At 29.1% G+C, this 16,158-nt stretch overlaps 1 protein-coding gene across 1 annotated transcript; it reads left to right on the top strand.

The window, feature by feature from the left end:
* Positions 1-799: 799 nt before the first annotated feature.
* LOC139425325 (uncharacterized) lies at positions 800-14,895 on the top strand. The gene is made up of 5 exons (XM_071179316.2): positions 800-856; positions 3,090-3,132; positions 4,871-4,929; positions 12,328-12,403; positions 14,649-14,895. Exons 3-5 carry the CDS (start codon positions 4,871-4,873, stop codon positions 14,823-14,825), a joined length of 312 nt encoding a protein of 103 aa, XP_071035417.2. The 5' UTR covers positions 800-856; positions 3,090-3,132; the 3' UTR covers positions 14,826-14,895.
* The last annotated feature ends 1,263 nt before the right edge of the window (positions 14,896-16,158 follow it).

The following is a 16,158-nucleotide window of genomic DNA, read 5'->3' as shown; positions in this document are numbered from 1 at the left end:
GACTCACTCAAATAATTACGAAATATCTAAATTAAGCCTTTTTCGTTTTCTTATTTATTGAACAGATTTTGTCGCTTTCTATATTCATAGGAAGTAAATTATTGACGAGCGAATGCTTTTTATTTATACACGTTATATCTAAACATAAGTGTATATTTTATTTTTCCAGAAGTTCATACCGAGAGTAGGTCATTGAAATGTTTGCCTCCATTAAAATTTTCAATGAGTCCCAGGAAATTATTAATACTGTTATGAAATAAATGAATAGTTTTAAACGATAAAGTATTTATTTTTTTACTGTATGATTTGTAACTACATTTAATATTCTAACATATAATGGTTGAAAAATTAAATAATAAAATATATTTGTTCAAAAAATTGAAATTGTGCCCTATAACAAAAAGAACTGTATTTATATAATCATCTTACGACTCTAAAAAAATATTGTGGAAAACTATTTACAAATATGATAAAATTCACTTGGGGAACTTTTCAATTAAGTTTACAATTGAGCTTTTCTATGTACGACTTTTCTATTGAATATGGGCTCAAAAACATGATTAATTAAATTTGACGTAACTAAGAAGTATAATATAAATACTTGTGACAACTATTCAATTGAGCTAAATTTCATTCATATCTAGTTGTTATAAATACTTTTCTAAACAATTTTCGTAAGATCAGCAAATTTGTTTCTTCTTTCTACCTATAGCTTAAGTTGCCAACTCAGCCCTTATTACATCTATACTCTCACACTGTCCTGTGTAGGGGTTCATCATTTTTCTTTCATTTCAGGTAAAACAATTTCTCGAAACATCGTTGAGTTTTGTTTGACGCAATGCGGAATTCCTTGTTTGTAAGTGAATTTTTAATCACTAATTACACCACCTTTTTCAAACAAATTCATATGTACTTTTCAAGTACTTTTTTCTCTAATGGATAAATACAATATAAAATATATTATTATATAATTTAAACATTTAAACTATCAATATATATATATATATATATATATATATATATATATATATATATATATATATATATATATATATATATATATATATATATATATATATATATATATATATACACATATATATATGAATGTTAGTCTGTGCGTCCTTAATTAGGCGCTTTTGAACCATCCGACCGAAAGACCGAAAGCTATGAAATTTGCCATAGAGATAATTCGAAGCACCGAAAAAGGTTACTGTCGACCTATTAGAACATTCTATGACGCACCGTTCGAGTCGGATGAGCGAAAAACGAAATAGAATTTTCTGATTGGTTAAGCGTTAGTCATTGTTTTCAATTTGACTATTGACGATAATTTATTATTCAAATATTTTAACTTTAACATCAATATTTGCTAACTTAATGCTCTATGTGATAAAAAGGAAGTTTATTTCACGTACTTTAATATTCAATTTGTTTTTGTTCGCTATGTCAGATAAATAAATTCAATGGAAAAGCATTCGTGAGCTGCGTCACCAAATTAATATTTCTAAAGTTAATTGATGCAACGTGTTTATTTTGTTTACAGTAATACTTTTAAAATGGTTTTCTATAAAAGCAAACAATTAAAAATCAACGGTAATTGAAATGAAAAAATAATTTGCTATGTATTCAAAAGCAAAATGAATAGAAAAGTGGTACTAATTCGCTTAGGAGAAACATGTAGAATTGTCATATTATTATTGACGTCAATTATTCTTAAATAGTTAAAGTAATATGTGCTTTTTTTAGAGAAAAAAAAAAGCTATGTACTAAAATACAAAATTAATGGTGAAAAAGTACTTATTCGTTTAGAAGAACAGCAAAAAATTGCCATACTACTACAGACGACAATGATGCTTAATTAATGCTGATAAAAGTATTACTTGAAATAAAAAAAAATAATAAAATAAGGAAATTAGCTATCAGCTAAAAAGTAAAGTTAATGAAGAAAATGCAATTATTTGTTTCAGGGAATTGTGGAAAATCGCCATTCGCAGATGACGCTTATTTAATTTTGGTACTATTGGTATTATGGTAATTATATATAGTGCAATTTTAATAAGAATTCTACAACAGACTTTCCGTAGTTTCGAAAAATATTTTTTCCAGTGGCAGCAAAAGTAGTGTGTTAATATTTTAATTAATAAGAAAAAAAAAATCCCACCATAACTTATAATATTTTTGACTGAAAAGTAAAGGTCAAATAGTGAAATGGTCTTGCTTCAATTTCCTTATCAGTTTCTTATGAGAAATCTATTTATATTTTTAAAATTTCCTCTTTAGTTTGCTGCCACTGACAAATGTATTTCGCACAAAATTTAAATGAAGGGTCATGCAACAAGTACCAAATATACTAGTATACTGTGGAAATAAGTCCCTTGAAAGGGATATGTACCGAAGAATATTACTTGATAGTAGCAAATTTAGATGTGTTGGCCGCGAGCAACATCATCATGATACCAAAGATAATAATATCTATTTTGATGGGATGATCTGCAAAAAACGTGTTTTGCTTAATAATGTAAATATTTGAAAAAAATATAATCGTCATTAGCTTAATTCAACACAATGGCTAATTCTAAGCCAAGGCAAAAGAAATTCATTATCGAGCATTTACACAGAATTACTGTTAAAAAAAAGAAAGAAAGAAAGAAAGAAAAAAAAAGCAGAATTAACAGGGAGCTGCAAAGCAATGACTTTTTAACAGGGGGAATAGCTGATTTCATAAGGCTATCAGTGCTCATTCAAAAAGTAAATTTTAAAGTAACTTCGTTATTATAACTTCTCTATTTAGCTCTATAGATATTTTTAATTCAGAACAAACAATTTATCTGCTTTGAGTTTTTCTTAGAGTTTTGAAATATTGATAAATTGGCACTGTCAATTATAAAATAACTAAATGAATAAAATAAACACGTTGTCAAACTTAAAATGCATATTGTAAAATCTTACTGCTGTTACCTATGCTGTATCTAAGCAAAGAAAGTTATGGAGTATTTTTTTTAACTTTCCACAGATTCTGACAAATTGTATTTCATATGTTAACTAAATCGAATTTAAGTATTTTATTCCACGCTTCTTTTTTTTAGGGATGGATACTATCAACATCAGTTGGAAGTTGAACCCATTATAGTAAAGAACTTTTTTAGAATTAATATTTAAGTAAAGATTTTTTAAAAAATTCAACTTATTCAAAAAATACAATTTATGTACCTAACTCATGCTGAAGAGTGTTTTAAATATCTTCTACGATCTCTTCTAGTTCTTTCATATTTATACATAGAAAATGTTGTTATAGCATTTTTTTCTTTAAAATTTTTTTGAGTTTTTCGAAGAAAAAAGAATGTCTATTAATTCTCGCGATTTTTTAACTTTGTGACTATCTTTACTCTTTGATCACTTGATTAGCTTAAAATACCATTAAATGTTAAAAAATTCAATATGTTTCGAGTTCTCATTTTCAAAACTTATCAAGCGCGAAAACAGTATAACAAAGGAGATATTTGAAAACGAAAACGCTAAGTTGTCAATATCGCAGTAGGCGAAAGAGGCAAGTCAGAACTGGTTTCATTTCGATACACTATGGATGTACGTTGTTGGAGTCATTAGCTGAAAAATCAGCTTTCATATGAATGAAACAAAATAGCAGGGTTTAAAAGACCTTTGGTGTCAAATTTGGCTTTGTAATTGAGTTTCTAACATTCTGAGATTTTTGCTGAAATTGCTTGAAAGTTTTTTAATTTTCAGTACTTAAAACTATTCATTTGTGATAAAAAAAAAAAAGTTTATCTGTATAGCAACTTCCATGATACTGTAAAACTCGCAAATATTCATAAAACTGATTTTTGTGTCCAAATGAAAAGAGCAAAAAATAATGAAATAGCTACTCTGTAAATCAGTGTAACACTTATTTAACGAATAATTCAGCGAATTAATAAATCAATGAATCAGAGGGTATGTAACGAAGGAAACAGCACAATCAGAAAGTTAAAGAATCACTCGTATGTTGTTTTATCTGACTCGTTAGTTCTCTCATGTATTGAATAATTGATTCACCCACTCATTGATTGACTGCATCCTTTATTCATTCAATTATTAATTTGTTGAGCTAGAAAATCATCAATTCCTGATTTCATAGACCTGTTGATTCACGTGTTCATAATTTTATTAGCATGCTGATTCACTCATTTATTTTTTCACTGTTATCGTGTTCCACTCATTTATTAATTCACTGATTCAGGTATTTTTTTAAATAAAAATTCACTTCATTAATCATTGATTCCTTTATTAAGTGATTTAACATGCCTTAACTCACTCATAGTTTCGCATGTGTTGATTCGTATATTTATTGACTTGCTGGTTGATATTTTCGGTTATTTATTAAGAAACTGAATCACGATTCATTCATTGTTCACTTTTGTGTAATTAGGTTATTTATTTTTAAATGTGTAGTAAGAGCAAAAAGTTGCTATAAAAAGCCAAATAAGACTCTCCCAAACTCCATAGTGAGGCGAAAACGTTATTAAGGACGCGCAAAGACATTAACGACACGTCGGAAAATTATGTCGAATTAAAACCAAACAAATCCAGTTTATTTATCAAATTAAAGGCGTTTCTAAAGATTACTTAACTCAAAAGAAATTATTACGATGTTTTTATAATGTTTATTCTATTTTATTTCATTGTTTATTTATTTGCTTTTTCCTAATCTAACAATAATTTGCGATCTCTGATTTGTTGATTGTAGTTTAAAAAAGATTCTTATGAATATGATTTGCCTGTATACTTGATTCTACACGAGTTTCTTATTTATAAAATTGTGCATATCTCCATTCGCTGTTTCTCCCTGATTTGTTTTTTCTTTTTTCAGATGGGAGCACTGAAAGTATCGCAGCCAAATTCAAAATTATTTGATAAATACTGGAAACTGTAAGTCTTATATTTTGTTCTGACGCCTAAAAAAATAATAGTTTGAACAGAAATGCTACTTATTAGTAATGAAATTAGAGCATTGTTTTTATATTGACATTAGATCATTGTATAAAAATACGCATCTAACTATGCTTTTAATTTTAGAATATTCTACAGATTTTTTTAAAAAAAAGATTTATTACTTTACTGGGAGAGTAAAAATAGTCAACAAATGATCTATTGTCATATTAATTAAAAAGTAATCATTTATTTATTTCATTTCTCAAAAAATATTTTTTTCAAAATTTAGATATCTCATTTTGCAAAACAATGACAGTTCACATAAAACAAAAATTCATACAAATTTGGGAATATTTGTGTTACGAACTGGTATATCTGTTACGTTCTGTGCAATTAAAAAATTGTTTTATCCTCGTTTTCATCCTCCTTTAATACTCTATCTATCATCTTAAGCAATACTAAAATATTCTTCGTTATTTTTTTTAAAAAAATCAATGTTATGTTCTCTACAGGTCCTATTCCTTATCTATGGTATGGCTCTCTCTAGCAAATTTATAACAAAACCTGAAATTGATTTTATATCTAATTTTCCCTGACAAGTATGTTTATAGAACATTAATAACAAGAAGAGTAAAATAAAATGATCATTTCATTTCAAACATGAAATTATATTCTGTCCCCCTATCATCCACACAACAGAAAAGTACAATTTTTTTTTGAAGAAATTAAATTTTTTAAAAGTAACAGCATTTTTTGAAGACATGCTTTGCAACTGATTGTTTTCAATGCTGTTGAAGGAAGATTCGGTGGTTTATTTAACCTCTTGTCAATAACGTGGCTTTAAAAAAGACGGTAAAATATGAATATAATTTATCTTTAATTATGCATTATGAACAGCATACACAAGTGCAAAAGTTTAACAGTAAATAAGTTTATTGCTTGTTGAACACATGTCCCTATAAAAGATATGTTAATTATATGTATAATAGCGTTAATTTTATTTTTAATATGATAAATATATCCAGATATGAAGTTATTACGGAGGTTTGGTTTCTCCGTCAGTAGCCACCAATATTCGTATAGTGAAATTCATCTTAATTCATTATTTTTCGTATTGACGGTTAATAAAAGTAAATGGATGAAACAAAGTCTCCAGGAAATTAATATGAATCGTGAATATGAAAATCCAATTTATTAAGCAATATTTCTTGAAGATTATAGAAAATGGCCATCAATACAAATCATCATGATAATTACCAATTATCAAAAATAAATCCCTTGAAAGGAAATATAACTTCCACATTAAAAAGTTTTTGTTCGCATTTCGTTATGATTACATATATTTTTAAACCGTTAGGATGACTGGGACAGGAGCACCCCAGAGGGCACTCCTTGTCGCCACAAATTTTGAATTCCAAGTGAATATAATTATTCCCTACGGACGTAGAAAGTATGAGTAAGAGATCCATAATTTGGCGATTTATCATAATATATCATCGAAAGAACAAAGCCAACCAGCATATCAATATGGGTTTAAAACAGGGGTTGCCAAACTTTTTTGATCATCGACTCCTACATAATTTTTCGAAATCTCCATCGACCCCCATAAAAGTAATTTTCTTTCAATTAAAATAAAACTCTATTAGATACTGTGTTTGTACATTTATTTTATGATTTTGAACATTTATTGAAGTAATAGTACATAGTGTAACAATAGTTTTATGAAAAATATATTAATGTTGAAATATAAATACCTTAATATTTATGAAATAATAAGTAATTATAAGTAAGTAGAAATAATAAGTAAAGTAACTACGGATTTATTGCTTCTTAATCAATGACATGGGTGTGCCTGGTATTTTTTTTTCTTTTTTGCAAGGTTCGTTATATCGGGTTCAGAATTGGTCAATTTTAATCTTAAATCCCCTCGAAACTCCACATTTAATTTATTTCTGTTCTTAGTTAAGATTGAATTTACGTGACTGAAACCGGCTTCAACCATATAAGAACTTGGAAATGCTATCATAAATGGCTGAGCTATTTCGTAAAGTCTTACATATTTTTGCATTATATTTATATTTGTCCAAAATTTGCTTATTGTTAAATTTTTAAAAAGCGTCGTTGCTTCAAATCCCCATAATAATTCAGCAAGCTTATCTTGCAGGTTGATGTCCAAGTTTTCAATTTGAGCAGAAAATGGCACAATAATCCAATCAGGAATGTCAATGTTTTCCAAATCAACAAAACGCAGTATAAAATCGTCGCTCAATTTTTGAAGATTACCTGTATATACCAAGTCTTCTTCTTTTATTTCTAATTGTCACATATCTGAAAAATACTGATAATCCTTCGACCAATCGACCCTTCCGGTTCGGATCGACCCCCGTTCGACCCCCTGGCTCAGATCGACCCCCGCTTATGTTAAATAGACGCCTGGGGGTCTATATAGACCATTTTGGCGACCTCTGGTTTAAAAGAATACCTTGGCGATCACGAGTCGCCAACAAATTTATGAGAATTATTACAACCATGCAACTGAAACATTTAGCGGTTGGAAATTTAGAATAAAAAGTTATAAATAGATTTTTGTTTTCGATTAGAGGCGACAGTGAATTAATAAGTCTACCTAGTAATGAAATAAAAAGTATCCGTTACATTGATCTATAAGAGAAGAAATAAATATTTTATGCTCGGTTTAAAAGATTAAGTCTTAGATTTATTTTAAATATAATTCTATTAATAAAAATAAGCTTAAGTAATGAAAGATATTTTAAAAGATAGGAAATAAATATGTAATGCTAATTGTGGCTTCACAAGGAGGGTACAGTAAGAATGTTCATTGATGTCAATGCTTGAAAAATTACCTCTTATCTGTAAATGAAACATTTCTGTTCCTGAAACAACATAATAATTTTTTTCAATGTATAAAAGAGCAACAAATAACAAAAAATAGAGGTTTTGTAATTAGTGCCAATTAAGCGTGATAATTTTTAGCGGGATTAAAAAATACTGTTGGTTGTATTGAGGTGAGTATAATAGTAATAATCCGTTTTGGGGAGGAAAATTCGCCATAAAAAGTCCCCGAATCATTATTGATAGGTGAGTGAGGAGAAAAATCATTATTCCTCACAATAAATAAATAATTCAAGGCTAGATTGTATTTAGATTTCAGATTTATTTTTTTCACTCCTCCTCGAAAGGAATCATTTTGAATATTGTACTAAATCAGTAATATTCCACTTCGGAGACTCCATTACCTATACTAATAAGTTAGATACCTCTTCACATTTTGATGATCATAAATTTAAATGTGTCAAAAAAGACATTTTTATTCAGAGAAAGTATATATTTTTTTAACTTATTTAATAGTGTGCACTAATTCATTATATATTTGAGATCAACCATTTGAGCTATTGAGATTGAAACTTTGTACGTGGAAATTTAATAATTTAAAATCGTTTGAAACTTTTATAGTAAATTTTTGTTTATTTATTTGAAAAAAAATTGTTTTTTATTTAACATACGGTTTGTCTTCACCGCCGTCGTCACTGAATGTTTTAAAACTTTCTCTGACCACACACTACAATCTAAAAAACTATAAGATTAGAATTATTGTAAAATAAAGCACAACCGATGTCTTTTTTTCACTTATTTAAACGGGAGCAAATATTTTGAAGACTATTATCAGTTCTTTAATCAAAAAGGAGCACCCTGCAACAAATATAATGACACGCTTTAAAAACGGCTGCTATAAATTGAAATTATCAATTAATTCATCAAAGTCAACTTAAAAAATAGTGGAATCCACCCCATGTTTGCTGATTCTCTCTATTCCCTGATGATTGCTATTCAATCTTATATGATTTGCTTTGAAAACCATACATAGCTTTGCTCGCAATTTGAAATGTGTTCTAATGTAAAATATTAAGAATTTAAGTCAATTTTTAAAATATTTAAAACTAATTCCTCTTAGGTCCTAAAAAGTAATAGATTTGTAGTCAATAATAAGTTTTTGAAATAATGAATTTTAAATTGAAATAAATATCATGCAATAGTAAAATTTGCAGAAACAAAGCAATAGTTATGATTATAGTTAACTCCTACTCATTATTTCAATGTTACGTCTTCCATAACTGTCATCAAAGCTTTCTTCTATTTCTAGAGTAAGATTTTTTTCCTGTTGTACTTAAAATTCATAACAGCATGATGAATACTCATTTTTCAATAAATAAAAATAATAAAGATTTATTATATTCATAACTAAAACATAATGTAAAATTCTTTGTTTTTGTTATGAACTGTTTGTTTTCAACCTTTCAATTCTTACCAATTCAATTCCAATGGTTCTTCCCAGTTGTTTTAGCTTTACGCTGTCCACGCAGAAAAGAATTTTCATTAAGAAATTTTTAAACATGTACTTTTAAGCTTTTATTAAATATGACAGCTCACACGCTTGATATTTTAATTCTTTGTTGACAATTTGAAAAGGAAATGAGGACTTTCTTTGTTGAAGTGTAAGGGAAATACAGCGTCTTTATAATTAAAGTTCCACTTTGAAATGGCCATAAAAATAGAACTACCCGACCAAATGTCATCAAACTTGGTAAATGTCTGTAAGAGGTCATGGGATTTTAGTTTCCGCAAAAAAAAAATAGTTCGAAAATTCACCACCTGCTGAGAATGGCGCTGTATGCAATAGTGTTAAACAAATGTGAAATATGTAAATTTGTTTTACACGTCATGTGACTTTGCAGTTATAAAAGTGAGGCGCCTTGTCTGAGCTGTCAGTGTTCCGAGTCGACAAGTCTGTTATCATGCAAGACCGTGCTTTGCTCGTGAATTGTTACTATGAATGCGACAGCAATGAACGGAGGGCTTTACAAAAGTTCCGTACTGTAAGAGGAAAACGCCAAGGTCCAATGACACCGCAAGGTTTACGGAAAATGGTGGCAAAATTTCAAGCCACAGGTTTGTTATCTGTTGCACCTGGGCGTAGACGAAAATCTGTGTTTGTGGAAACCAAGGAGGCTGTTGCATTAGCAGTAGAAGAAGCAGCAATGGACACCAGATAGGGGACGTGCAGCGTAAGTGCTGTTGCACGTCGACTCGACTTACCATTGAATACGGTACCAACCTCACATTGGTAGGTGTGTCAGACAGTTACTGCAGCAACATTTCACGAATGATTGTATTGTAGCCCGAAACTTCCCTATTTCTTGGCCACCCCGATCACCAGACCTCAACCCCTGTGACTTCTGGTTGTGGGGTTATCTCAAAGTCATTGTTTATGGTGATAACATAACCAATTTGGTGGAATTGAAGAATGTGATACACAGACATGTCCGTAACGTTTCTCCAGATATGCTAAGAAGTGCTGTTGAGAATGCAATATTGCGATTTAGTTTGCTTTCAGAAAATGGCGGATGCCACATTGAGCATGCTTTGTAGCAACAATAAAAATGTTTGCAACTGATATTTCCTCTGTTATTTCGTTTAACCTTATTGCATACAGCGCCATTCACCACTGGTGGTGAATTTTTGAACATTTTTTTCTTGTGGGAACGAAAATCCCATAACATCTTATAGACATTTACCAAGTTTGATGACATTTGGTCGTGTAGTTTTATTTTTATAGCCATTTCAAAGTGGAACTTTAATTATAAAGAACCTGTACGTATAAAAATGAACATGAAAGTATCTACTAAATGTCAACTCCTGAGAAAAATTGTAACTGTGGTAAATATTTATTTTCTTTCGATAAATATATTAATGCAAAATCACTGGTAAGAGCAATAAATAAGGACAAGTGCATTATGAAGAAAAAATTTACATTTTTAGAAGGAAAAAATTAATTTGCGGTAAAGCAAGAAAATGAACTTTTAGTACCACATTATTACCACTTTTTTTTTTTTTTGCTCAAAATCATTTGAAAAACATTTATGTTATTAACGATATTTTTGAAGATTACAATTATGATTACAATCAATCATGACAACCATGAATTTTCATTGTCACAATGAATAATTTAAAGCTATGTCAAATCAAATAAAGTGCAAATTCAGGGGAAACTTAAAGCATGGCTAAAAAGCGGTGTTAATAGTAATAAATTGCTTTGTTCGCAAAAATGTTCATAAAATAATAATATTGAAAGTAATTATTTACGGAAATTGAATATTGTTTCAAGAGATCATTGAAACAATAACGAATTCTTTTTTCTTCAGAGCAGGTGTTTTGGGTCTTTAATGTATTAATAATAATTAAAAATCTTCAACACATATTTTACGGCAAGCAAGTTCCTGCAATAGACATTTTCAAAGATAAAAGCATTTTACATGTCTTGAGATAAAAGTATTTTATAGCGGTTATGACCAAGTACTAAAATTGAGTTATACTAACCGGTTACTCCTAATTTTACATAATATGTTCTTTTTTTTCCTTCGCGATTTTGAAGTAATAGTCAGAGAAAATTTAACTGCTTGCTCGTTTTTAATTTTTGCTTCAGGGAAACTTTTTTTTGTCTTTTTTATAAATATTTTCAATTTTTACTTAATGAAAGTTTCTTTGGTTTGAATTCTCTTTCTTCAACGAAATTTTTTTTCTTTGGCAGTTATTTTTCAAATGGGTAAATTTGTAAGATGTAATAAATGTCTAATAACAATGAGAAAACTGTGTAAAAAAAAACTTTTAAGCTTGAACTGGAACAGTTCGTTACTGAAGTGCTAATAAACAAAGCTCTTGTTTCAAATTCTCTCAGTTCATGAACATTCTCTTTAAACGTTTTCAAAGTGGTGTTGATAATTGGTTGTTTGTGCACCAAATAATGTTTTACAGTTAATGTATACTGTAATTAGTTTCAACGTTTTTTCATTAGATTTTTATACTATTTTAGAACATTAATTAGAATGGTTTAATAAAAAAACAATACCAATTAATTTTAATTATTATTTTTTTAAAGAAAAAACGTAATGGCTTTCGTACGTAATACGCACAATTTTCCCCTACATATTTGATTTGGATGTCAAAAATATTTTGAATATATTAGCAATTCTTTGTTTAATTTTTAAAAAAGCAAAAATAATTTGCTTAGCTTACTAATATTAAAAGGGAAAAATAATGAATCTTGAGAATAATAGCTGACATTGCATAATAGCTCTTCAATGTTGACTATTTCTTTTGACATAAAAAGTATTAAATTGTAAAATAACGAGTAAGAAAATCTAATTGAATTGATTAAAAAATGAAATATTAAAGCATAAGTTCGCTCATCCAGTAATTGAAATGCTTAAAAAAATACTACGGCAAATTCGAAAGACTGTGATTAATACAAGTTATTTTTATTCATCTATGATTTAATGTATCAGAATTAACTTTTTATTCTTCTCTTTCAATTTTCAGGTTCGGAGCGGTTGAAATCAAGATATCTTTTAAAAAACTTCACTTCACCAGCATTACCTATACTCCCAAAATGATGGTATACAATATTTTATGAAATCCCATAACTGATTTGACATTTTAATCATCGTACTTTTATTAAAATAGCAGAGAAATGGAATATAATGTAACAGATATTTAAAGAAACAGAATAAAACATATTCGAAAGATACAGTTAAAATAAACGAAACGATAATAAAAAAAGGCAAAAGAATCTTCTCAGGACGTCTCTTAGGGGGAGTAGGGGAACCCCGGGCAAGATGGACTGCTTAAGGAAACTTGGCTTAAAAAATAGTAAACTGGAGCAATTTTATATCTTTTATACTGTAAACATATAGTGGGAACATTGCTCTTACATAATATCTCATACAGAAAATAAATAAGTAATAAAATTCAATAATAATAACTTAACATAAACAAAAATTGAACATTGTCCCATCTTACCCGGGCAAGATGGGACGCATAATAATATTTCAAAAATCACAGAAATTAATGTCAGAATAAAAGAATAATCGACAAAAAAAAAAAACGTTCCTAAACATCACAGTTACTGCATAAGAAGCGGCCAAAACTGGAATAAGCACTGCACGCTTCATGTGCCCATTCTAAGCTATCTGAACACAGAATCCAGTCTTCAGTAACAGTAAGCTATACTTGCTAGTTTAAATTTTCTTTGTTGTTAATATTACCTTATTTTTAATGCTTTTTGCCTAATCCGGAGAGTTTAATTTTTATTTCACACTTTTATTCTACTTTGACTGTTCCATCTTGCCCGGATAGTACATTCTTTTAAAAAATTATCTGCAAATTTGTTTAAACAAATAAATTTTAATTTTCACTACTCATTATGTTTGTACAATAATAACACTACAGCGCACAAATTTGAAAAATTTATTGCAATGCATTAAACAAATAATAACAGCCTGCAAACGATACGCATAGAAGAAAAGTCCCGCCTTGCCCGGGCTTCCCCTGAGCGAATTTGGACGGAAATGTTAATACCCTAGAGATTTAAAAAAAAACAGATAACATTTAGTTTTGCATCGATTGCTTAAACCAGACCAGAATCAATGGCTATATACATATATATGTGTGTGTGTGTGTGTTTGTCTGTCTGTTTTATGCTTATCCTCAACGAATTAGTTCCACTTCTCCATTAATTTTGCTTTTCAGTACAAAAGTTTTCTTCTTAATTGATATTGATTTTTAAGTATTTAGTTTTACATAAACATGTTCTATAACTATAAACAAAATAAACACGTAATTTCAAATAATCTCGAAGTAGAGCCTTATGTTTATCTGCTGACGCATTCCGCTTATACTATCATGATGACGTTGGTCATTCAGATAACCAGGCATAATGAATAAAGAATAAGTAAGTAATACAGAACGCGCATTTAACCAACTTTTTTGAGTAAAGCTATAAGCTAGCACAGACATTATTGATATATTGAACTGAATCATTTATAGCTTAATTCATCGTCTAAATCTTTCGCTAAGCGAATGAAAATATTTTAAGTGTTTCTGAATTTGAAACATAGTTAAATCTTAAAATTAGGGCTTCTTCATTTTTTTCAATAAAACTTATTTAGCTTTATGCTGAATATCGTATTTTTAGAGACCCGCAATCCGGTATACAGACACACAAGTATTTATTTTATTATAGATAATTATTTACTATCTTGAAAATTAATCAATAGAAACTAAAACATTACAGAATAGTATAAGTTCTTTCGTAAAACACAAAAGGTGTTTTCTTAAAATGCGTTAATATTGCTGAACTAAAAAGTATTAAAATACCAATACAGATGTGTATAGAGAGCCAATAAAATGAGATGAAATTATTTGGAAAATATAATCTAAAAAAGTCAAGACAATAATTATAAAGATAATACAAAATTGGGAAGAGAGAGAGAGAAAAGTATATTTAAAGCATATTTTGTGCGTATTCAAAGTAAATGATTTGAATGTAGGTTGTCATAAAAGAAACAGGCTTTTCTGATATGGGGGGGGGAGCAAAAGTGGGAAACGGATTTCTTACCTATAATTGGTTCTTTTATGAGACGCTTATAGTAATTGGAAAGCCTTATCAATCATTTTTGAAAATAATTATTTTAAATTAGAATCGTAATGGAGGAAAGAGTTATTTAATTGATCTAAATTGAGGCTGTTTTGAATAAGCCCTCATTCTGACAGTCTGCTTATTAATTAAAGCCTTACACTTCAACTGATACATTCAAAAAAGATAGCCTCGATTCCACCTGTGAGTTTAATTTGTCTTTTAGCTGTCTGATTTCTACAGCAACGTTGGTGGATATCTGGGTATCTGGATAGGAGTCTCGCTCATCTCCATTATGGACCTCTTACGTAGGATCATCTCCCTCCTCGTCCTCTACGTCAAGAAGAAGAAGAAGCGAAAGAAAATATTCTTTCGGATGCCGAGAAGAAAGTCAAATTTTTGAAAAATGTGGAAATTGTTTATTATTAAAAACTGTTAATTTGTCTTAAAATCTAGAATAAAAATATGCATGCATGTAAGTAATCATTTTTATATGAAAAAATTATTCCGATATTAAATCCGTGTTTTGCGAGTTTTGTTATTAATCAAAATTACAATATGCAGAAATGGTGATTTTTGTTAAGTTAACATTCCACAAGAAAAATGATTGCGACATATATATGGTTCTCAATGAAAGCAGGCAACATGATTCTTTTCAAATCGACCATTTGTGAAATGCAAAGGGAGTTCGAAAAGGAAACGCCTCATTCGATGCAAATTCGCAACATAAAATAAATTTGTAAACAAGTTATTATCCCCACACAATGTGAAACACAAAGCTCGATTCCATGAGGGCACCTGCTGCGTGCAGTATAAAATAAAGAAAATTAACAGTTACCGAGTGATTGTCTGCTCAGTCCGGGTATTCGTAGCTACGACTGTAGATGGAGGGAAGTGTTCGACGCCGGCAATTTTAAAGCTTGGTCTCTTTAGGAAGAAAAAAAAAAGGATTTATTGAATATTGAGTTAATTATTTAAATGATATCTTACTTCCAATTTAATTTTTCACATTTGAATATTTTTTACCCATGTCTGATAGCATTGCTGGAAAAGTGCATACATTTATTTCACTTAGCTGAAAAGTCAATCAAAAAGATCGAATTATATCGATAATTGTAATAGTATCTGTGAAGGAATAGGCGGGTGGTCTAAACTAGCTGAATTACCAATGAATTACTTAAAAATTTGATTTAGTGCAATTGGAAAATAGAAAGGACAATTAAAAAACCATACTCATTTATTTAGGTGCATTTGAAATACATCCTACCTCAACCTCTTCAAATAAAAGTCGTTCAGGTCTAAAAATAAATAAAAATAAAAGTCACACATGACGTTTTTTATATTATTTTTCTTGCTTTTGTCAGCCTATTTTGACGAAATGTGTAGCTAATTTGAAAACTCGTTGTGAATGAATTGGTTGATTACCTAACCTTTTTCTATAATTAATTTTTCAAATTATCAGTCCTTTTTTTATCAAGTTTCAAATCCATAGACTTAAACAAAGTTTTACTTATGTTTAAGTCTATTGAAAATGTTTCTTGAAAGAGTTCAATCTCATTTATGATTCAAATAAATTCAACTATGCACTCCATTTTAATCAAAAACAAATCAATACAGTGTAGTTTTTAAAATGGATCAACAAAAATTCGTTTAAGCACCTCATTTGTCACCGTAAATGTAAGTATTCCGTAAAATCATTTTCACTGAGATTATAGTATTTTATTTTTGTCATTCAC

This window comes from Parasteatoda tepidariorum, chromosome 6 (genome assembly GCF_982258835.1).
Source record: "Parasteatoda tepidariorum strain Cologne lab strain chromosome 6, Ptep-v5.0, whole genome shotgun sequence".
Classification (NCBI taxonomy): domain Eukaryota; kingdom Metazoa; phylum Arthropoda; class Arachnida; order Araneae; family Theridiidae; genus Parasteatoda; species Parasteatoda tepidariorum.
This window is presented reverse-complemented; position numbering and strand designations above follow the sequence as displayed.